The sequence below is a fragment of the Geotrypetes seraphini genome, chromosome 6 (assembly GCF_902459505.1).
Source record: "Geotrypetes seraphini chromosome 6, aGeoSer1.1, whole genome shotgun sequence".
NCBI lineage: Eukaryota > Metazoa > Chordata > Amphibia > Gymnophiona > Dermophiidae > Geotrypetes > Geotrypetes seraphini.
The window spans coordinates 175,874,778-175,898,197 of NC_047089.1; the positions used below are offsets into that span (position 1 = coordinate 175,874,778).

Sequence of the window (23,420 nt, forward strand, 5' to 3'; positions counted from 1 at the left end):
TGTGCGTGCAGGCTTCCCTTCTCCCCCCCCTCCCCGGACATAACTTCCGGTTTCGGAGGGAAGAGAAGAGAAGCCTGCACGCACACGTTAGAGCCCGGAGCATAAGTTCGCTAGAGGCTGAAATCTCCAAGCCGGTTTTTTTTTAATGTTCAGCAGCGGCAGATGACAGCTGGGCGGACCGCCCAGCTAAAAGGCCCTAGGGAGAACACTGGAGAGGAAGGCTGATCGGCCCGTAGATCAGGACGGCAACACGAGTGCGATCGACTCGAGTTGCCTTCCTGAGCTACTGGTCGATCGCGATCGACGCGTTGGGCACCCCTGGTCTAGATAGATTTTTTTTGGAAAAGAAAAAATGAACGTCCTTCAGTTTCAAAAATGGACATTTTCTCCACCCAATTTCTGGCCGTTTTTCTCGAAAATACCCCTGTGTAGATACCAATAAGAACCACTTTTACACTTTGCAACATCTTTCAGCTGTGCCACTGTCACTCTACATCATCCTTTAGGCAAATGAGTGCATATCAGTACATACGTTTTGTTCTCTTTCTTAGATGACTATGAAAGACTCAATGTTTCACTTCATCAACAAAAAAGGAGGCAAGCAAAGCAGCCTTTCAATTTGTTTTTCCTGTATTCTAAGGTTATAGCAAGTACCCCTCCAGAATGTGTATTCTGCCCTAATTGTAGGCATTTTGTATGCTTACAATAACTGAAAAATAAAATCTACATGTAATACAGGCTTGATACTTATCTTCCATTGAATATCATGCCACACTTTTTACAGTTATTGAAAATTGCACTACTGAACATTTTGATATAAATGTTTGCACGTGGGGGAAGGCTTATGTGCTTTGTGTATGCGAGGAAATGTATATGTTTTGGATATACACGTGTACATTCATATATTTGATATTTTCTATATACTGTATTTTATTTTTTTCTCTTTCAGCCAGTGGATGTTTTGCTGTATTAATAGTCTGATACTGTATTTCTCTCAGATGTGCAGATATCTTATAATGTGTCTGCATGTACTTTTGTGTACTGATATCTATACCCATCTGGTCTGGTATTTTTTTAAATACGGTATATTTTTCTGACATAATGGTTTTGACATTGTTTTCCAATCACTTGTTTCGGTTTAAAATTTGTAACGATTTAACTCTTCAATATGGTTTTCCAACTATTATAATTATTGACACATATACTTCTTGGCAATTTTTAATGGAATTACTTATTGGTCATATGTTTATATACATCTTTTCTGCTTTCTGAAGTTGATTATATGCTGTATTTGTCTTGTATATGTATTAATTTTCTTTGTTTATATTAGTGTTTCGCAAACTGTGTGCTGCAGCAGATTCTAGGTGTGCCCCGATAAGACACAGATAAGGAGGAGAGATGCCAGCGCCAACTGACTGCTTATAGGATGTGCCTCTCGCGGCGAGAAGCACGTCCTGTATGCAGTTAGCCGACGACTCTCCTCCTCGTCATTGTCTCTCCTATTCTTCCCGCACCTCCCCTCCTACAGGATCCCCCACTAAAGTGACAGATTCAGGTTCATGGCCAGATGGGTCTCCGCATATGCACGGATGTCAATGTGATATTTTGATCTTAGGCACCATTAGCCACCATACTGTAGGCACAATTCTGGCACTTTTTGTTTTTACAAGGTCTTAATTGGTTTTAAATAATGCAATCAGTTACCATGTCAATTAAAGCAATTAAGTTATTCACCAGTAGGCGTGATCAAGGTGCCTAAGTTATGGCATCATTTGTAGAATAAGGCCCACGGTGTTCTATTTTTTTATCACCAGCTACCTGGAACAGTCTCCCATTATCCATATGTAGTAACCTTTCTTTTAAGAATTTTAAAGCTGAGATAGACATGGCTGTTTACACAGGCCAATAAAACCTAAAAACTGTAATTTGAGGAATAACTCCGTATATCACCATGCTTTTGCTTCCTAAATTCCCGCTTACCCAAATTTCTCCTTCCTTTTCCTTTTGTGCAATTTATATTACATGGTAGGCTTGATAGAACCACTTTCTTGTTTTATTATTGGGATTAATTTCATACTTTTTTTTTTAGGTTGTAACCACTGAGCCCCACATTGTCAGTTTCAGCAGTGTAACAAGTTTATAAATAAAAATATTTATCTTTTAGCCAGAAGAGAGTTTTTTTAGGCCCAGTGAAAGAGATCTTGCTATACACTCTAGGGCAGGGGTGCCCAACACGTCGATCGCGATCGACCAGTAGCTCAGGAAGGCAACGCGAGTCGATCGCGGAGCCCATCCCGGGCTCCGTGATAGACTCGTGTTGCTGTCCTGATCTACCGGGCCGATCAGCCTTCCTCTCCAGTGTTCTCTCTAGGGCCTTTTAGCTGGGCGGTCCGCCCAGCTGTCATCTGCTGCTGCCGCTGCCGCTGAACATTAAAACCCCCCCCAAAAAAACGGCTTGGAGATTTCAGCCCGTAGCGAACTTATGCTCCGTGGCTCTAACGTGTGCGTGCCGGCTTCCCTTCTCTTCCCTCCGAAACCGGAAGTTATGTCCGCAGGAGAGTGGGGGGAGAAGGGAAGCCGGCACGCACATGTTGAGAGCCCTGAAGCAAGCGTTCGCTACGGGCTAAGGCGGGAGACAGGTTAATGAAGCATTTCCTCTTCTTGCTGCCAGGTCCTGCCTACTTTCTGTTTCCACGAAGGCAGGACCCGGCAGCATTTCCCCCAACAGCTCGATCGCGATGCTGGGCGGCCGAAGCAGGGAGAGGTTGGGGTGGCGTCGGCTTTCGGGCCTGTTATTGGTGGCGGTTTGGGGCCTGTTATTGGTGGCGGTTTGGGGCCTGGTCCCCGATGGCAGTGGCTTGGGGGAGGGCAGGGAGAAAGAAAGAAAAAGGGCAGGCAGGGAGACAGAAGGAAAGAAGAGAAACAGAAAAAAAAAGAAAGGGAGGCAGAGAGAAAGAAAGGGCAGGGAGAGAGGAAGGAAAAGTTGGGGGAGGGAACGAGGTCTGGAGGAGAGGAAGCATACAGGCTGAAAGAAGGGAAGAAAGACTGGATGCACAGTCAGAAGAAGAAAGTGCAACCAGAGACTCATGAAATCACCAGACAAGGTAGGAAAAATTATTTTATTTTAAATTTAGTGATCAAAATGTGTCTGAATTTATATCTGCTGTCTATATTTTACACTAAGGCCCCCTTTTAATAAACCGCAATAGAGTTTTTTAGCGCAGGGAGCCTATGAGCGTCGAGAGCAGTGCTGGGCATTCAGCGCAGCTCCCTGCGCTCTAAAAACTGCTATCGTGGTTTAGTAAAAAGGGAGGGGGGTATATTTGTCTATTTTTGTATGGTTGTTACTGAGGTGATAGTGCATAGAGTCATCTGCTTTGACCTCTTTGAAAAACCCTGAATAGGAATGATAATTAACATTTTCTATGCGTACAGTGTGCGTTGTGTTTTTTTTTTTATTTTATTGTTGGTAGATCATTTTGACTTGGTCATTTTAAAAGTAGCTCGCAAGCCCAAAAAGTGTGGGCACCCCTGCTCTAGGGCTTATGGTATAAAGTCCCTTTGAGAAGACTCAGAAATTAATATATATACCCTAGAGCAGTGGTCTCAAATTTGCGGCCCGGGGGCCACATGCGGCCCGCCAGCTACTATTTTGCAGCCCACGGTCTTTATTAGTGCTGTCTGTACTAGTGCTGCTCGCTCTTTGCAGCGTCCTCCAGCTTCTCCCCAGCCTCCCGCTCTTACCTTCAGATAATTACCGCAGCCTGCAGTGAGGATTGCCGGTGCTGTAGTGATCCTTGCAGGCTGCTGTCGTTCTCAGCAGCACGTTCCCTCTGCCGCGATCCTGCCCCTGAAGTCAGTAGAGGGTGGGACTGCGGCAGAGGGAACATGCTGCAGAGGCCGGTGGCAGCTTTCAAGGAACACCGGCGATCCTCTCTGCAGGCTGCGGTAATTAGCTGAAACTAAGACCGGGAGGCCAGGGGGGAAGCTGGAGGACGCTGCAAAGAAGGGGGGAACATGCAGGCCTTTGGGGGTGGAAGATTTATAAACTATATAGTGTTTTACCTCATGCAAAATTGTCATTTCTTTAATAAGACATTAACTATTTTTTCTGCGGCCCTCCATGTACCCACAAATCCAAAATGTGGCCTGCAAAGAGTTTGAGTTTGAGACCACTGCCCTAGAGGAAAGGTGGGCAGGGGTCATGTGATACTATGTTTAAATATATGAAAGGTATTAGTATGCAAACAATTTTTTTTGTGCGAAAGGGACGTGATAGAACTAGAGAACACAAATCGAGGTTGTAGGAGGACTGATTTAGGATTAAAGTCAGGAAGTACTTTTTCACAGAGAAGGTGGTAGATTCCTGGAATGCTCTCAAACAACAGGTGGTGGAAATAAAAATGGTACCAGAATTCAAAATGCATGGGATAAACATAAAGGATTCTTTTATAAAAGAGAATGGATTCAAAACAAAAAACTTTAGATGGTAACTCCAGTAATTAGGAAATAAGGCCAGTGCCAGACAGACATCTAATCTGGGATTTATGGGTTGCACTAGGCGTAAGTAGATTCAAGGCAACTTACAGTAGTACAGGGTAAGGATGCTATTGAAGATACATTACAATACAGATTGAGAGATGGTACAAAACAGGAAGAGATAAACAAGTATTGTTGAAAGAATGGTGCTGCGAGGTAGAAGGAGATAATTCATAGTCTAAGGTCATGTGGATGCCATTTTTTGTCATGTGTATAGCATTTTTTGTGTTGAATATGGTGTTGAAGAGAGAAGTCTTCAATTTTTTTTTCAAAACCTGAGGTAGTTCGGTTCATATCTCATACCTGTTGGGAGGTTGTTACTGATGCACATATACATATTGTTAAAAATACATTTGTAATTGAGGCCTTTTGTTGTGGTTTAGTCAGAAGCTCACAGATTTCTGTTTGATGTGGACCATGAGGAAGTGAATAGGAGGAGAGTGTGGCGCAGTGGTTAAAGCTACAGCCTGGGGTTGTGGGTTCAAACCCATGCTGCTCTTTGTGACCCTGGGCAAGTCACTTAATCCCCCCATTGCCCCAGGTACATTAGACAGATTGTGAGCCCACCGGGACAGACAGGGAAAAATGTTCAAGTACCTGAATAAATTAATGTAAACCGTTCTCCAACTGCACTAGGGAAACAGGATTTGTAGAAGCTGTGAGGGACTGCTTCATGGAGCAACTAGTCAAAGAACCGACGCGAGGAGGTGCTACTCTTGACCTCATCCTAAACGGATTAGGGGGGCCTGCAAGAGGGGTAGAAGTGGGAGGACCACTAGGCAACAGTGATCACAACGCGATCAGATTCACATTAGAAAGGGGGACACCCATAGTAAGGAGGACTGCAACAACTGCGCTCAACTTCAAGAAAGGGAACTATGTTGCTATGAGGGAAATGGTGGGGAGGAAGCTCAGAAACATCTTTAGGATGGAGACTGTGGGAAGCGCCTGGACCCTATTCAGGGACACCCTGCAGGAAGCACAAAGAATGTACGTCCCCAGTTTCAGGAAAGGCTGCAAGAACAAGCGATCAAAGGACCCGGTTTGGATGTCAACTGAAGTAAAGAGGGCAATAAATGACAAAAAAGTATCCTTCCGGAGATGGAAAAAGGACCCAATGGAGGAAAATCACCAGGCGCACAGGAAATGCCAAAAGGAATGCCACCAAGAGGTTAGAAAAGCGAAAGGGGAATACGAAGAGGGGCTGGCCAGGGAGGCGAAAAACTTCAAGGCATTCTTCAGTTACGTAAAGGGGAAGCGACCAGCGAGAGAGGAGGTGGGGCCGTTGGACGATGGGGATAGGAAGGGAGTGATTAAGGAGGATAAAGAGGTAGCTGAGAGGTTGAACACGTTCTTCTCGTCGGTTTTCACGAGCGAAGACACATCTAATATACCGGACTCAGAGGAGCTCATGAGTGGGGAACAGGCCGAAAAATTGGAGCACATAGAAGGATGTCCTCAAACAGATAGACAGGTTAAAATGCGGTAAATCACCGGGCCCGGACGGGATCCACCCAAGGGTTCTGAAGGAACTAAGACAAGAAATAGCGGGCACAATCCAGCATGTTTGCAACCTATCCTTGAAAACTGGTGAGGTACCAGAGGACTGGAAATTGGCGAATGTCACACCTATCTTCAAGAAGGGATCGAGGGGTGACCCCGGGAACTACAGGCCGGTGAGCCTGACTTCAATTATAGGGAAGATGGTGGAAGCTATGATCAAGGACGGCATTTGCGAGCACATTGAGAGGAATGGCCTACTGAGCACAAGCCAGCACGGATTCTGTAAGGGAAGGTCGTGCCTAACAAACCTTCTGTACTTCTTTGAGGGAATAAGCAGTCGGGTGGACAATGGGGAACCCATAGACATTATTTACCTCGATTTTCAAAAGGCTTTCGACAAGGTGCCACATGAAAGGCTGCTTAGGAAGCTGTGGAACCATGGGGTGGGAGGGGATGTGCACAGATGGATCAAGCACTGGTTGTCGGGTAGACTGCAGAGGGTCGGAGTGAAGGGCCAATATTCTGACTGGCGGGGAGTCACGAGCGGTGTGCCACAGGGATCGGTGCTGGGGCCGTTACTCTTCAACATATTTATCAATGACCTGGAAAAGGAGGCAAATTGCGAGGTTATAAAATTTGCAGACGATACCAAACTGTGCGGTAGAGTTAGGTCCAGGGAGGAGTGTGAGGACCTGCAAAGGGACCTGGACAAGCTGGAAGACTGGGCAAACAAATGGCAAATGCGCTTTAACGTGGAAAAATGCAAGGTCAAGCATATAGGGAAAAAGAACCCGTTGTTCAACTACAAATTGGGGGGGGCATTGTTGGGAGACAGCAGACTTGAGAGAGACTTGGGTGTGCTGGTGGATGCATCACTGAAGCCATCTGCACAGTGCGCAGCAGCCTCGAAAAAAGCCAACAGGATGCTGGGCATCATAAAGAGGGGCATAACAACCAGGATGCGGGAAGTCATCATGCCATTGTATCGAGCGATGGTGCATCCACATCTGGAATACTGCGTTCAGTATTGGTCGCCACACCTCAAGAAGGACATGGCGGTACTTGAGAGAGTCCAAAGGAGAGCAACGAAACTGGTAAAAGGGCTGGAACACTGCCCAAACGCCGAGAGGTTGGATAGGCTGGGGCTCTTCTCTCTGGAAAAAAGGAAGCTCAGGGGAGATATGATAGAGACCTTCAAGATCATGAGGGGCATAGAGAGGGTGGATAGGGACAGATTCTTCAGACTGAAGGGGACAACAAGTACGAGGGGGCATTCGGAGAAACTGAAGGGAGATAGGTTCAAAACAAATGCAAGGAAGTTTTTTTTCACCCAAAGGGTCGTGGACACTTGGAATGCGCTACCGGAGGAAGTGATCAGGCAGAGTACGGTACAGGGATTCAAACAGGGATTGGACGGATTCCTGAGGGATAAAGGGATCGTGGGATACTGAGGGAGGAGCTGGGATGTAACACAAGTATAGAAAGCTAACCAGGTAATAAGTATAGAAACCCAACAGGTCGTGCATGTGCAAGACCGGAGGGTTAGGACTACGATGGGAAGATAGGACTTCAATGAGAAACCAAGGTGGCAAGGGAGCCCCTTCTGGTGATTCAGACAGGTCGTGACCTGTTTGGGCCGCCGCGGGAGCGGACTGCCGGGCAGGATGGACCTATGGTCTGACCCGGCGGAGGCACTGCTTATGTTCTTATGTTCTGAGCTCTCCTGGGAGAACGGTATAGAAAATTGATAAATAAATAAATAAAATTTATGAGTGTCAAGGTGGAGTTTCCATGTAGGATGTGGAAGGTTATGCAGAAGGTTTTGAAGTTTATTCGAGTACAGATGGTTAGCCAATATAACTGTTTGAGATATGTGGAGATTGGTTCACATTTTTTAAACTTGAAAATAAGTCTAATTGCTTTGTTTTGGATTTGTTGCAGTTTACAGGTCAATGTTGTGCCTGTATGGAGGAAGTTATAGTAGTCAAGCTATGGCAGAATCAACATCTGTACTAATAAGTCAAAGTATTGTTTGTGGAAGTAGGGTCTTATGAGTCTCAGCTGTCTCATGGAGAAGAAGGTTTTTCCAGAGTTTAGAGATCTGCGGTTCAAGAGATAGTGTGGCGTCCAGTATAACACTCAGTACTTTGGGGGATTCTTTTCTATCTGTTTTAACTCTGGATGGCAGGAGAGTGATATTGGGAGCTGTTTGTTAGGGGTATAGAACCAGAGGATTTTAGTTTTGGTTGCTTTCAGTTTGTTTGTTACTTTTAGCCCATGATTGAATTTTCTCAATGTTATCGGCAATTCTTTTTGGTGCATTTAGTTGGTTGTCTATAATGGGAATGAGGAGGAGGATGCCATCTGCATAGGATAACAGGCACTCATTGTTGACAAATGTAATGTTACCGAGAGAGCTCATGAATAGGTTGAACAATATTGGGGAGAGGGGAGAACCCTGGGGGTACTCCACAGAATGCTTTCCAGCTGTTGGAGAATTCCATCTTTCCATACAAGGTATTCTCTCTTTTCTAGGTGAGTGTGGTACCTGTGATTCCAATTTCAGTGAATTTCATTAGGAGAATGTCGTGGTTTACAGAATCAAAGGCTGCAGAGTTGTCAAATTTAAGGAGGGTTACTTGTTTACCTGTGCTTAGTATCTGTTTAATTTTTGTGGTAAGGGTTAGCAGAAAGAATTCTGTGCTGTGCTGCAATTGAAATTCAAACTGAGAGGGATGTAGGCTAGTATACTGTTCAATGTAGGATGTGAGTTGCTTATATACATGAGTTTCTAGGCGTTTGGTAAGTGTAGGGATACTTGCAATAGGTCTATAGTTTGAAAAGATGGATAGGTCAGCATTTTGCAATTTTGGTATAGGTGTGAGAGCTATTTTACCCATTTTGGCTTGGAGTTGGCCTTGATTTAGAAGGTTGTTTAGGAATCTGGTTATCCAGGGGCAGTTGTCAAGGGAATTACTACGAATGGTTAATTTATTTAGAAGATTTGCTGTTAGTGGAGTGAAGGTGTTCCTTATCTGGTCCATTGTGCAGAGGTCATCAGAGTTTTTGGTAATGGTGTGTGTAGGTTCAGGGGTGGGGTATGATTTCTCTACTTCTGTTTGTACAGTTCTGATCTTGTTGAGGAAGAAGTCTGTGAAGTCTTGGGCTGTTGGTTGATGCCCTTTTCCAGTGGTGATAAGGTTGCGTATGAGGTGAAGTAATTTCTTGTTGTCAAGTGTTTTATATTCTATCTCTTGAATATAGCAGTTTTTCTTAGCTATATTTAATTTGTATTTATTGATCACTGATCTCCATAGTATTTGTCTTTCCATTCTTTGACAGGTTTGCTTTTTTTCTTAGTATTTCTGTGAACCATGGGGAGCAAGTGAGTCTAAGGTGTCTATGAGTGATTTGTTCCGATTTGATAGAATTGTTTTGGTTGAGTCGGAGGTAACAACTTTGTTCCAGAAATGAGCAGGGTTTATTTTGCCTCTTGTTTATTTGAGTGGGAGGAAGTGCTGGTTGTGTATGACAAGTAGAGGCATAGGTTGAAAGAAAGGAGATAATGGTCTGACCAGTTAGCATTGGTGATGAGACAGGGAGGAGTGGAGGCTATGAAGTCAAGAGTATAGCCTTTTTCTTTTTTTTTTTTTTTTTTCAAGTAGTGTTTTGAAGTAGTGGACAGCATTGTTATCAGAAGCTTCAAGGAGTAGGTTTATGTCTCTGTGCCCCCTTTAGGCCTAAGTAAATTTGGATGGGCTGGAGTAGGCTTTAATGGCAATTCCAGTAGTTAGAAAGTATGTCCATTGTTGGGCAGACTTCTATGGTTTGTGCCCTGAAAATGACAAGGGCAGATCAAGATCAACAATATATGTTATATTGCATCATGAGTTTCTTATTGGGCAGACTGAAAGGACCATGCTGGTCTTTAGCAGCCATCATCTACTCTTTTACAATATACAGTATGTTCTGAAGAAATTGTAAATTTGTTGATTCCCTGGTGATAGTGAAGTGTGCACTTCACTTGTGACAGAAAGTGACAATAATTCAGAATTTAGTACAGTTACATACAAATTTCTCCTTTCTGGACTAGCACAAAACCGATTTCTTTTTAGATCCACAATTCATCAAGTCACTAGGACTTGAGCATGAGTCGATGGCACCTAACAACAACAACATGCAAATTAAGCCTGCTTACATCCTGGACATTCAAATTAGAAAGCTGACGGGTTTAGCAGAGTTCTTCAGTCTCACATGTGGTCTTTAGACCAGAAAGCTTCTACACAACATAATTTTTGACCTTGAGACCCTTAACCTTCTGTGCAGCCATCTCCCTTCCAGGGGGGATAAGTGCAGAGCTCTGGCATTCTCTATCTCCATCTGCTGATAGATGGGTACAACCCACACAAGTCTCTGGATTGATCTGTTAGGACTAATGGAAAGAAAATGATCAGGTAAGAACTAATTTTTACATCTTCACCATGTACTGTGCTAATGGATTTTTTTTTTTTAACATTTTAATTTTAATTGCATTACAGGATACATTTCTTCATTTTCAGGAATGCTTATATGCAAACCTGAATTACAGCCATGGAGGCTACTTTTGCCACTTCATTGACCAACTTTTGTATGGGAGGATTTGAGAATGGGTAGATCATTCTCATTTTTCTACATGTATTAAGATGTAGAATCGCTTCACAATGCTTTCCTAAATCAGTTAAAATTCATGTAATCCAGCAATACAACTTTATATGAAATATGATTTCAAAAACTATATTTTTAGATGTCAGGTTGAATAAAATTGAGGAAAGGGTTTAATGTGGACAATTTGTTTTTCAAAACCCACTGACAGGAACTCTTTATTAGAATATAATTGTCAAATGAGAGAGTTGAAAGAACATTCTGTTTTCATAATTTCTTTGATATGGAAAAGTGTTTGATGCAGGAAAAGTTTTAAAAGTACAGAAGAATTAAGCAATAAGCTTAAAGCACTTCATATCCTATTATAATTAAAATGGCTTATTTATGAGCCCTCTATAATGTATTGTTATTACAGAGCAGTGTAAAAGAAGATCAGCTGGTATATGTGATGAGGTACTCATCTTGAAATAGAAAAATAACTTCTATCATAAAAATACACTGGTCAGCAACGTTGTGCGTTAATGTTTTCTACACAGTGAACCAATAAAAAAACACATCCTAATTTTTTTGTTGTATCTTCCTCAGAACCCGGCCGATTCTTATGAAATTTAGGGCTCCTTTTACGAAGGCACATTAGGGCCTTAACACGCGGAATAATGTGTGCTAAAATGCCGCGCGCGCTAGCCGCTACCACCTCCTCTTGATCAGGCGGTAGTTTTTTGGCTAGCGCGCACTAATCTGGTACGTGCACTAAAAACGCTAGCGCACCTTCGAAAAAGGAGCCCTTAGTGTGTGGTACCCTGAGGGAATTTGATGTAAACTGATGTAACTATTTCCCACTGTACCGCAGTACTACCTTGTGAAAATGCATTGTTTCTATGAGATATTCGCAGAAGCAGACAATAACTTGTAAACAGTCTGTATCAAAATGGTTTTCACTGCAGAAAACCAAATTCTGATAAAGAACTTGGTAGTGCTAAAAGGTCACGGCATTAAAAGATTGTTTAAAGAGTTCCCTCAGAAGGGTTGGAATAAAAATGGCCTTGATATGCTGTTATGCAAGATCCAAGCAACATGCACTGTGGATCTTAAGCCAGGTAGTGGACGACATCACTTGAGGTGCATATAAGAGCACATTGAAATTGTACACGATCTTGTACTGAGCTAGGAGGACAAGCCTCAAACACACCTACCAAGGCTGAGGGCGTGCCTTCGTGCAAAAGGACCACACTTCAAACATTTGACTAATTGACCATTACTGTATGACTTTAGATTTTTGTGCAAGATATGCCATAAAACATTTTGAAGTGCTTTTATTCAGTTCACACTTCATTTTCACAAGGTAGTGCTGCAGTACAGTGGGAAATATTTACATTGGTTTACATCAACTTCCCTCAGGATACCACACACTAAATTTCATAAGAATAGGCCAAGTTCTGTGGAAGATGTACAGCCTTGTGTGCACCTGGTAGCTCTATAGAAATAATAAATTGTTGTTTTTGAAGATAAACAAACATTAGGGTGTGTTGTTTTTTGGCACACAGCGTATATACAGAGGAAATATTAATATATTGTGTCACATTGAATTAAAAACTATGTAAACTGAGTGAAGAATATTCATACCTTTGGTTTCTTTAAATGTGGTAGTTGCAAAAATTTTGGGTAACCGAAAAAGAAGTTCAAGAAAATCCCTACGATAAGAAGGTATGTACGAAACACAAGGCCACTTTCAGGTCTTCTTTTGGTAAAAGTTATTTGTTGAACAATTCCAAAAATAAGGAATGGAGGAACTAAACAATATGGCGAAGCTTGAAGAATGGTCTTAAATTTGGCAGCTAAAATTTAATGCTAAGAAATGCAAGGTCATGCATTCGGGCTGCAAAAACCCAAGGAACGGTACAGATTAGGGAGTGAAGAGCTTATGTGCATGACAGAAGTGCAGGGCTTGGGTGTGATTGTATGTGATGATTTTAAGGTGGCCAAACAGGTTGAAAAGGTGATGGCAAAAGCTAGAAGGATGCTAGGTTGCATAGGGAGAGATATGGCTAGTTGGAAAAAGGAGGTATTGATGCCCCTGAATAAGACTTTGGTGAGACCTCATTTAGAATATTGTGTACAATTCTGGAGGCTGCACCTTCAAAAAAATATAAAAAGGATTGAGTTGGTCCAGAGGAAGGCTACTAAAATGGTATGTGGTCTTCATCATAAGACGTATGGGGACATACTTAAAGATCTCAATCTGTATACTTTGGAGGAAAGGCGGGAAAGGGGAGATATGATAGAGATGTTTAAATACCTACGTAATGTAAATGCACATAAGTCAAGTCTCTTTAATTTGAAAGGAAACTCTACAATGAGAGGGCATAGGATGAAGTTAAGAGGTGATAGGCTCCGGAGTAAACTAAGGAAATACTTTCTTACAGAAAGGGTGGTAGATGCATGGAACAGTCTCCCAGAAGAGGTGGTAGAGACAGAGACTGTGTCTAAATTCAAAAGGGCCTGGGATAGGCACGTGGGATCTCTCGGAGAGAGAAAAAGATAATGGTTACTGCAGATGGGCAGACTAGATGGGCCATTTGGCCTTTATCTGCCATCATGTTTCTCTGTTTCAAAATATGAGTCCCTTTGCCCTGAAGAAACGGCAGAGTCCACAAAACGCTGGCCAACGTCGGGAGACAGTCAAACTTTGTTTAGCGCGTGCTAAATCGGCTAGCGTACCTTAGTAAAAGAGGGGGTTTGTGAGGTATATAACTTGATGGCAAAAAAACAGCTCCAGTTTGTTAGAAGTTCCTGTGGTCCAAAAGTGAAGAAAAGCATCATTTTTCTGAGTTATAGTGTAGTGTGATCAGATAAGTGAAGGCTAACGTCAGAGAGATCTAGGAAAAGCCCTGTTGAGGCTGCAGCAAAGATACAATTTTAATCTTAATTTACTCTGTGTTAATTATTTTTAACTGACTGAGGTGTCCTTGAAAGGCTGATTGATTCCTGTGCCAACTATAGAGATCTAGAAGCCGCAGCAGTAATTCCAGGCCTTTTTTGAGGCTTGGGTGTGTCAAGAGTGGACCCAGGTGCTAGTTGCGGTGGCTGGGCTGAAGCCATAGTAAGGAGAGCGCACTGCTAGAAGGAAGAAGACCAAGTTCGGACCTGAGCTGGTAATAACCCTACTCCCCTCTGCTCACCACCCTAGCCAACAGTTTAATCATCCCCTCTAACTGTAACCCCTACTCTGGCATCCTGTTTATCTGTCTTGATTGTTTAGATAGTCCCTGCTCGAATGAGCTTACAATCTCCTTTGTGACACTGTACAGTGCTGTGAACGTCTGATAGCACTTTAGAAATAATAGTAGCAGTAATAATGTCTATGTATGTGCAGATGATCATGCAGAGAGCAGGCTAGAGTCTTAAGATGCGGAGCTGGGTGGGAGAATAATGGCATGAAAATATGAACCTGGAGAAATGGACTGGAATCCTCACATATGAGGAAATCTGGCAGAGAATGTTAGGGTATAGTGCAAAAAAAAAAGCACAAAAAGACAAGGCAGAACTTATAGCCTTAAAGCTAAATTTCCGCTCTGAGACAGTATATGTTGTAGTTCCTGTTGGAGAGACTATCAAAGGTCAACTCTCTGGCACTAACAAAATATGTAATATGGATGAAGAAAAAAACCAAATGGCATTAAAAAATTCCACCACAAAAATGTCAGCAGTTCCAGTATGTCAGCGTCGCTATAAGCCAACTTGAATTTGAGACAAAAAAAACAATGGTACCAGAAGGAATAGTCTGAGACATAAACAAACACATCATATGAAACAAACAAATTTAATTTAGCTGAAAAGTTTTTAGTGTGTGCTTGCAGTCGAACTGGCACCAGATGAAAAGCCCAACAGGGGGGACCCCTCGTTTCGGTAAAGCTGCATCAGGGGTAAATAAGTTTCAGTGACTTTTTTGACTCTAGCTCCTATTAAAAATACAATTTTAAAAATGTGGAGCAGAGGTACATCTTGGAGGTCTCTTAGTTATCTCCCGCCACCCCATCCTGGACCATTGAATCCTTCTGCCACTGTTAATGTATGTGAACCTTTGCTCTCTTTCAAGTTTGAGAACAATTTGTTTTACTTTTTGTTGTGGCAGACTAGATTATGGACAGGATAGGTTAAAACCTTCCTGTCTGTTGACTGGGGTAAGGTGTATTTTATCACTGTTTTCTTAAACTGTGTAGAAGTAAGCAATGTTTTGCAGTGTTTGTCACATGTGAGTGCCTGGATTTCTAGAATTTTCAGATTTCCCTCATCAATAAGGTGTATTTCATTGCCGCTTTCTTAAACTGTGAAGAGGCAAGCAGTAGTTTCTTACTGCTTTATTTAGCTTTGCATTATTGTTTGGCACTTGTGAGCACACGGAGTTCTAGAATTTTCAGACATAGGGTAAAATCACAACTTTTCAGCAAACAAAAGAAAATTCTGTACAGTCTTTCCCCACCAGATCGAGCTGCCATAAAAAGCTTACAAAATAATCAAAACATTGTCATCAAACCTGCAGACAAAGGAGGCTCTGTAGTAATTATGGACATACAAAATTACATTGGAAAAAGACACAGACAACTCTGACAACATATACTATAACAAACTGACTGAAGACTCCACAAAAGATTATACTAAACAGCTAAAAAAAACCTCATCAAAACACTTCCAAAGCAAGTAGAGCCACATTTAAAGAAACTCATACCTAACCATCTTTCTGTGGACACATTTAGCATGCTGCAAAAAAATCCATAAACCTGGCCACCCTGTCAGACCAATTATATCTGATATTGGCACACTCACAAAAGAAATATCTGGATTTATACAGGAAATTCTTAAAACCTAAGGCCCTGATTCTTGTAGAGATGCCGAAAGTTAGGAGGCGGTAGGTGTCATACCGCTGCCTAACTTAATTGGTTCAATTGGCAATAAATGACATGGTAATTGAGTGCATTGTTTAAAACCAATTAAAAACTAATTTTAAAAAAAAGATAGGCGCCTACTGAACAGGTTGCTCATGTCCCATCCACAGAAGCGTCTACAGTCAATGTGGATGTGGCTTGAGCTGGAAGTGACTAGGTGCTGGTAAGAGCCCAAGTGGATGTGATTCTTGTGTAAAGTAGGCACCTGAAATGTAGGCCAGTAAAGCCGTGGCGTACATTTCCGGCGTCTACTTTACACATGTCCATGATTCTTCAAACGGCGTCAGTACATGATTAACTTGCGACCAGCAATGGTTTTGGAGGTGCTGGCTAATACCAGTGCCAGTTGCAGAATTCAGCCCTTAATGCACAAGACAAAGAGCTTCATACAAGACACCACAGACTTCCTGAACAAATTAAATAATGGTGTCAGGTCAAAAGTGCGCCGGGACAAAGGCGCGCCCAAACAATTGAGCACAGCGCGGAGGCGCACGCCGCTCTAAATTACTGTTTTTAGGGCTCCGACGGGGGGGGGTGTGGGGGGGGGGGGTGGGGGGGAACCCACCCACTTTACTTAATAGGGGGGGAACCCACCCACTTTACTTAATAGACATTGCGCCGCGTTGTGGAGGGTATGGGGGGTTGTAACCCCCCACATTTTACTGAAAACTTAACTTTTTCCCTGTTTTTAGGGAAAAAGTTCAGTTTACAGTAAAATGTGGAGGGTTACAACCCCCCATAATGCCGGTGCGATGTCTATTAAGTAAACTGGGGGGGTTCCCCAACAAAACCCCCCATCAGAGCCCCTAAAAACTGTAATTTTGTGCGGTGCGCGCCTCCGCGCTGCGCTCAATTGTCGGCGTGCGCTTTTGTCTTTCGCGCCGTTGTCTATGAACCTAAATAATATCAAGCAGCTACCACCTGGCGTACTTCTAGTCACAATGGATGTAGAAGTATACAATAGAGAATGACACGGTGACAAAATTCATCACCGTCCCCGTCCCTGCGAATAACCGCGGGAAACCATCTTCGTGTCATTCTTTAAGGAGAGAGGGAACAATCAGAGTATGAATGGCCACAACCACTGATCCGCAAGCTTTGATTTGAAGAATGCTGGTGTAGAAGGACTGAGGTTGAAATAGACACTAGAAAATGACATGGGATTATTTCCCGCGGTTATCCGCGGGGACGGGAACGGTGATGAATTTTGTCACCGTGTCATTCTCTAGTATACAACAACATTCCCCATGCAGATGTCATTACTGCATGTAATAATTTCCTAACATCATCTACCCTGGACCACCAACTCTTACTACAAGCTATTACAGCATTCATCAAATTCATTCTAACAACTATTTCAGCTTTAACAATGATATCTGCAAATCATAGACACTGCTATGGGCACCAGGAAGGCACCACAATATGCAAACCTCTTCATGGCAAATCTAGAAGAGATTTCTAAATACATATCAGACAAAACCCCTGAAATACTATCAGTATATTGATGACATTTTTATGTTTTGCACTGAGGGAGAAGAGACTTAAACAATTTTACATTTATTTCAATACATACCATTTTACAATCAAATTCAAAATTGACTATTCCCCAGAAAAAGTCAATTTTCTAGACACCACAGACTTTATCAACAGTGGTTACATAGAAACATCTACAGTATATACAAGAAATCTACAAATAGATGTAGTTACCTCTACAACTCCAGCTTCCACCTCTCGCATACAAAAAAAAACCCCATTATACACAGCCAAGGCACATAATACAACTGTATCTGCTCTGATCAAAGAGACAGTGATAAACACCTTAAAACCCTGACTGAATCCTTCAAACAAAAAGGATATAATCCTAAAATAATCTCCAAGAATATTGCCTCATCCCTTAAAACACCAAGAGAAAACCTATTGCACTACAAGAACCCCTTCACCCCCCCAAAATAAAGGACCCCCTTGGTAGTGAAATACAATCCAGAGCTGGAAAAACTATGAAAAATTATAAGAGATCTTCATCCACTACCCCAATAAAAATTAGCATGGTTTAAAAAAGGTTTGGATAATTTCTTAAAAGAGAACCATCATTGAGATGGCTTGGGGAAATCCACTGCCTTATTCCTAGGATAAGTCAGATGTACACAGGGAGAAGGTATACATATACCAATAATATTGCAAAAAAGGTAGCGAAATACATTTTTGTGTAAAGAGAGAACAATACCCCTGGTTCAGGGGTGTCAAAGTCCCTCGACGGCCACAATCCAGTCGGGTTTTCAGGATTTTCCCAATGAATATGCATGAGATCTATTTGCATGCACTGCTTTCATTGTATGCTAATAGATCTCATGCATATTCATTGGGGAAATCATGAAAACCCGACTGGATTGCGGCCCTCGAGGAGGGACTTTGACACCTCTGCCCTAGTTTCACTTAAATAGTTGTTCAAGAGATGCTATACATATGTAAAGATCAGCTCAAAGACATACTTTCATACTTTTAATCATAACTTAGTGCCAAATAAACTATAAATCAATCAAAAGAATTTCAAAAAGTTCAAAATTTCTTAACTTAAAGCTTGGTTTCTTGATTCCAGCAAGAACATGTTTCGTGCTCCTGCCTCAGGAAACCAAACAATCTAAAATTCAGCCGAACTGAATAGAAAATGCTAGGCAGCAATAGGTGATTGGAATCTTTTAACAACTTGTATATTCACAGCATCCTGTGGCACTGATTATGCTAGAGAAAGTAGACACACACTTTTGCACCTTCTTCGTAGCAGGCATGATTTTGTGATTGCATGTACTGGTAAGACTAGGCGCGTGTGCGTTTAACACACTTTTATGAATTTAAGCGAATCTTTAAAAAAAAACCCCAAAACAATTTTCTGTAATATGAAATATGGTGCTCAGTAATGTTGGGTTTTACTATGACAGCAGGTTCTGTTTTGTGAGTATGTTTGAATTATTAATGTTGTATATGTATTTTTTTTGTAATCTGCCTTAGACAAAGGCGGACTAGCAATCATAAATTGAAATTGAAATCTTACCGCCCTTACTTCACCTGTTCTCTATTCCTGGAAACACCTATGCATGTGTCATGTAAAAGAATGCACTTTACATATTTATGCCCTCAGGTAGTTTTCTACGCATTCAAGTTTCTTATGAATTATACTCATAATGGACAGAGAAGGACAATAAAAAGTAATATAACTACTCACAAAGAAAGTCTTAATAGGTTAGAACTATTCAGTTTGGTGAAGAGAACAGTGAGGGGATGTCATACAAGTTGATAAAATCACGAATGAAGTGGATCAGTTGGGACAGATTAATAGGAAATAGTTGCTTTCCCTTTCAAATAACACTAGAAATAAAGGATGCCCTGTCTGGTAGCAGAAATAAGAGGAATTTAGTAAATGTTTTTTGGGGCTTTTTTCAGTCAAGGCACAAATAATGTATGCCATCTGTTACCAGAAGAATGCGGTTGAAATTAATAATGTAAAATATTCCCCTTTTGAATATTTTTTCTTCTTACATGTTCTCTGACAAAGTTGTTATTCATTATTTTATACAAAAATCTTGAAATATTTAAAAACCTTTCTTATAAATTTGATTTGTTGCACAGTTTTGACATTTGGGAGCACTAGTAGTCTTAACTGTTTTTGTATATGTGTCCAAAATATGCACATTATTTTTTTGTTGTGTGTGTTAATAAGTTCAGCCTGTATAGTACTGATGGTTTCAACTGGATTTCTTTTGCAGATACCGAGCGACTGTATACTTTGGTATTCCAGGAAATTTGTAAACAATTTGGAAAGGAATATACCTGGGAAGTGAAAACTTTAGTCATGGGTAAACAGTCTTTGCCAGCAGCTCAGATTATTCGGGATACTCTGGAGCTTCCAATGACTGCTGAAGAACTTCTGAATGAAAGCAGAATTAAACAGGCAAATGTGTTTCCTACTGCTGCTTTGATGCCAGGTATTTTCTCTTTTCTTATTCATGAAACTTTATCTTGCTCAGATCGTGGTGTTATCCATGTGATTCACTCCCTGCTGTCACATGGATAACAATCTCTTAAATGCTATCCAACAGTTGTTCATGTCAAAACTTAACTTATCCCAGGACAAGCAGGCAGGTATTCTCACTAGTGGGTGATGTCATCCGACAGAGCCCCGACACGGACATCTTGAAAGCATGTCTTGCTTGAAGAAACTTAGAAGTTTCGAGATGCCCGCACCGCGCATGCGCCAGTGCCTTCCCGCCCGATGTACCGGGCGTGTCTCCTCAGTTCTTTTCTTTCCGCGGAGCTGAGAAGTTTGTACTTCATTCTGCGCTGACTGAAATTCAGTTTTTTGCCTTCTTTAACCCGCGTTTCTGTTTATTTCTTTGACTTTATTTCAATTTTACTTTATTTAAAAAAAAAAAAAAAAAAAAAACTTAAAAAATTATTTCTTCCGGCGGTTCGGCCGGGCCGGCCTCGTGGCTGCGGCCTAGCGGCTTCGACCTTGCAACGTCGATTTTCCGGCCTATGTCCCGACCAATCACCGGTTTTAAAAAGTGCAGCAAGTGCCAGCGTGCGATTTCGCTGACGGACCCACACCGACGCTGCCTTCAGTGTCTTGGTCCGGAACACATTCCGAAATCGTGCCGGCCTTGTTCCACGCTCACTGCGCGCTCGTTTAAGCGGCGCTGCTTGCTCTGGGAGTCGATGTTCAAGATGGAGACTGCCAAGGACATCTCTGCTACTGCGGCTGTTGAGGTTTCGCCGGTCAGTTCGAAACCTGCATCGACGACTCCTGCATCGAGCATCGTGAAGCCTGCATCGTTCGCACCGGCTTCAGCATCGAGTTCAGCATCGGCGCCTGCCTCCGTCTCCTCGGTTCAGGTACCGCCTTCCACTGTCCCTCCTGTGGTCATCAAAGTGCCTAAAGCTACCAAGCAGAAGCACTTGGCCACGAAGGAACGCGAAGACCGTGCAGGAGGACCCCCTTTCGGTGCGGATCCCTCCATATCGGCTTCGCTTCGTTCCCTGCTCGAAGCTCAGTTTGTCGAGCTTATGCGCACTATGGGACCCCGGCTTATCGCCAACATTCACGGTGAGCTTCCGACCCAGGTTTCAGAGGGCGGTCCGCCCCCTCCCCCTCCTCCTCGTCGTTCGATCTCTCTGCTCGACGAGGGGGATCGGCGGAGGGCGGCGGAATCCTCCAGGAGGGCTTCCCTTCCTGAAATGCCACCTTTGGAGCCCATCACACCTCCACGCCACCAGGGTGCTAGGGCAGCTCCTGATAATCGTAGTCCTGGGCATACTGCATCGCAGGAGGAGTTCTTCCGCACTCCATACCAGACCTGGGTGGCGCTGCGTGAATCCGCATCTCTGCCACCTCTACGATCCACTGCATCGAGCCCTATCCATTCCTTTGAGGCTTCAAAGGACCAATCGATGCATAGAAGATCTCGTTCTCCGTCCCGTCACCGGGAGGGGCATCGATCTCGGCACTCTTCTCGACACTCCTCACGTCATTCGGAGGTGTCTCCGCAGAAGAAGATGCAGCGTTTGGGATACTCCTCGTCGGATGTGTCCCAGCCGGAGGGGCCGGAGTATGAGGAACCATCTACCTCCTATTCTCCCTGCCGTTCCCAGCTCTCCCTGGACCCGGAGGCTTCCACGTCTTCTAGCCCGTCTCGTCGGCCGGCCTTGGCAGACCAACTGTCTTTCTCATCCTTTCTTCGACAGATGGCGGATGACTTGGATGTGACTTTGGACACTGGGTCCAAATATTCTAAAGAGTATTTGGACACCATGCATTTGCCTCACCCTCCAGCGGAGACACTTCGGCTTCCTCTACACAAGCTGCTGGACCAGACTTTCATGCGCTGTTTTGAGACACCGTATTCCTTACCTGCAGTTCCCAGTAAACTGGATGCTCGATACCGCATCGTTCACCATAAGGGGTTTGAGGGAGCTCAACTTTCTCATCAGTCCCTTCTAGTCGAGTCCTCTCTCAAACGTTCTCATCCCTCCCAAGTCTATGCTTCCGTTCCTCCGGGCAGAGAAGGGAGAACGATGGATAAGTTTGGTAGACGTATCTATCAGAACTCGATGATGGCGACTCGAGTGCTCAACTACAACTTTTTCTTCTCTTCATACTTGGATTTTTTCTTGCCGGTGCTCCGCAAGTTCACTCCTTTCATCGATGCTCAGGCTCGTTTCCAGTTTGAAGAGGTGGTGGCGACCCTGTCCCAATTACGCCTTCAACTGATGCAATCCTCCTACGATGCCTTTGAGCTCTCGGCTCGAGCGGCGGCATGTTCGGTTGCCATGCGTCGTCTGGCATGGCTTCGAACCATCGATATGGATCCGAACCTTCAAGACAGACTTGCAAATGTACCTTGTGCAGGAGCGGATCTATTTGATGAGTCCATCGAAACTGTTACTAAAAAGCTGTCGGACCATGAAAAGTCTTTTCAGTCTATTCTACGTCCTAAACCGAAGCCTCAGCAGTCTCGTCCATCCAGACCGCCTCAAATTTACCAGCGGCGTTATCAACCGAGGCAGACTCCTCCTGCGAGACAGCCTGCGAAGAGACAGCCTCCGCAAAAGACTCAGCAGAAGCCTCAGATGCTGGCTGCACCCAAGGCTACTCAGCCTTTTTGACTCTCTTCCAGGGAGCATAACCGACGTTCTGTCTTCCACTGTTTTTCCCATAGGGGGTCGTCTCCATCATTTTTGTCATCGATGGGAGGCGATCACCACAGACCTTTGGGTCCTTACCATCGTAAGAGAGGGATACTCTCTTCATTTCCAACGGGTCCCCCCGGACCACCCTCCAAGAGAGTATCCTTCAAACTTAACGCAGACCGCTCTTCTTCTCCAGGAGGCCCAAGCTTTGCTTCGGCTTCGGGCCGTCGAGCCGGTCCCGTTAGATCAGCAAAACCAAGGGTTTTACTCCAGGTATTTCCTAGTTCCGAAGAAGACGGGCGATCTGCGGCCCATTTTGGACCTTCGAGTCCTCAACAAGTTTTTGGTCAAGGAGCGGTTCCGTATGCTGACCCTTGCCTCTCTCTATCCCCTCCTCGAGCAGAACGATTGGTTATGCTCTCTGGACCTCAAGGAGGCCTACACTCACATCCCGATTCATCCGGCCTCCCGCAAGTTCCTCAGATTTCGGGTGGGACATCTACATCTGCAGTATCGAGTGCTTCCATTTGGCCTTTCCTCTTCGCCCAGAGTCTTCACGAAGTGTCTGGTGGTGGTGGCCGCGGCACTCCGGAACATGGGTCTTCAGGTGTTTCCATACCTCGACGACTGGCTCATCAAGGCCCCGTCGGCCCCAGAGGTCATTTCGGCGACCTTGACCACGATTTGTTTTCTGCAGAACTTGGGCTTCGAGATCAACTTTCCCAAGTCACATCTTCAGCCCACCCAGACTCTCCCCTTCATCGGGGCGGTCCTGGATACCATCCAACTTCGAGCGTTCCTTCCTCCTCAGCGCATGGATGCTCTTCTTCTACTCTGCCAGTCGGTGTCTTCTCGCCCGTCCATCTCAGCGAGACACATGATGGTCCTCTTGGGTCACATGGCATCCACAGTTCATGTGACGCCTTTTGCCAGACTACATCTCAGAATCCCTCAATGGACCTTGGCATCTCAGTGGACTCAGGTGTCCGACCCATTGTCCCGCCACATTGTAGTCACTCCTGCTCTACGGCAGTCTCTTCTTTGGTGGATGACCTCTTCGAATCTATCCAGAGGTTTGCTGTTTCACTCTCCTCCCCACCAGAAGGTTCTCAC

The 23,420-nt window shown here is 43.7% G+C and overlaps 1 protein-coding gene across 1 annotated transcript in view; it reads left to right on the plus strand.

Moving 5' to 3' along the window:
• PUDP (pseudouridine 5'-phosphatase) overlaps positions 1–23,420 on the plus strand; it is a 143,404-nt gene that overhangs the window by 14,827 nt on the left and 105,157 nt on the right. Inside the window, exon 2 of the mRNA XM_033950590.1 lies at positions 19,388–19,606. Within this exon, the coding sequence (XP_033806481.1) occupies positions 19,388–19,606 (219 nt within the window). The remainder of the gene's footprint in view (positions 1–19,387; positions 19,607–23,420) is intronic.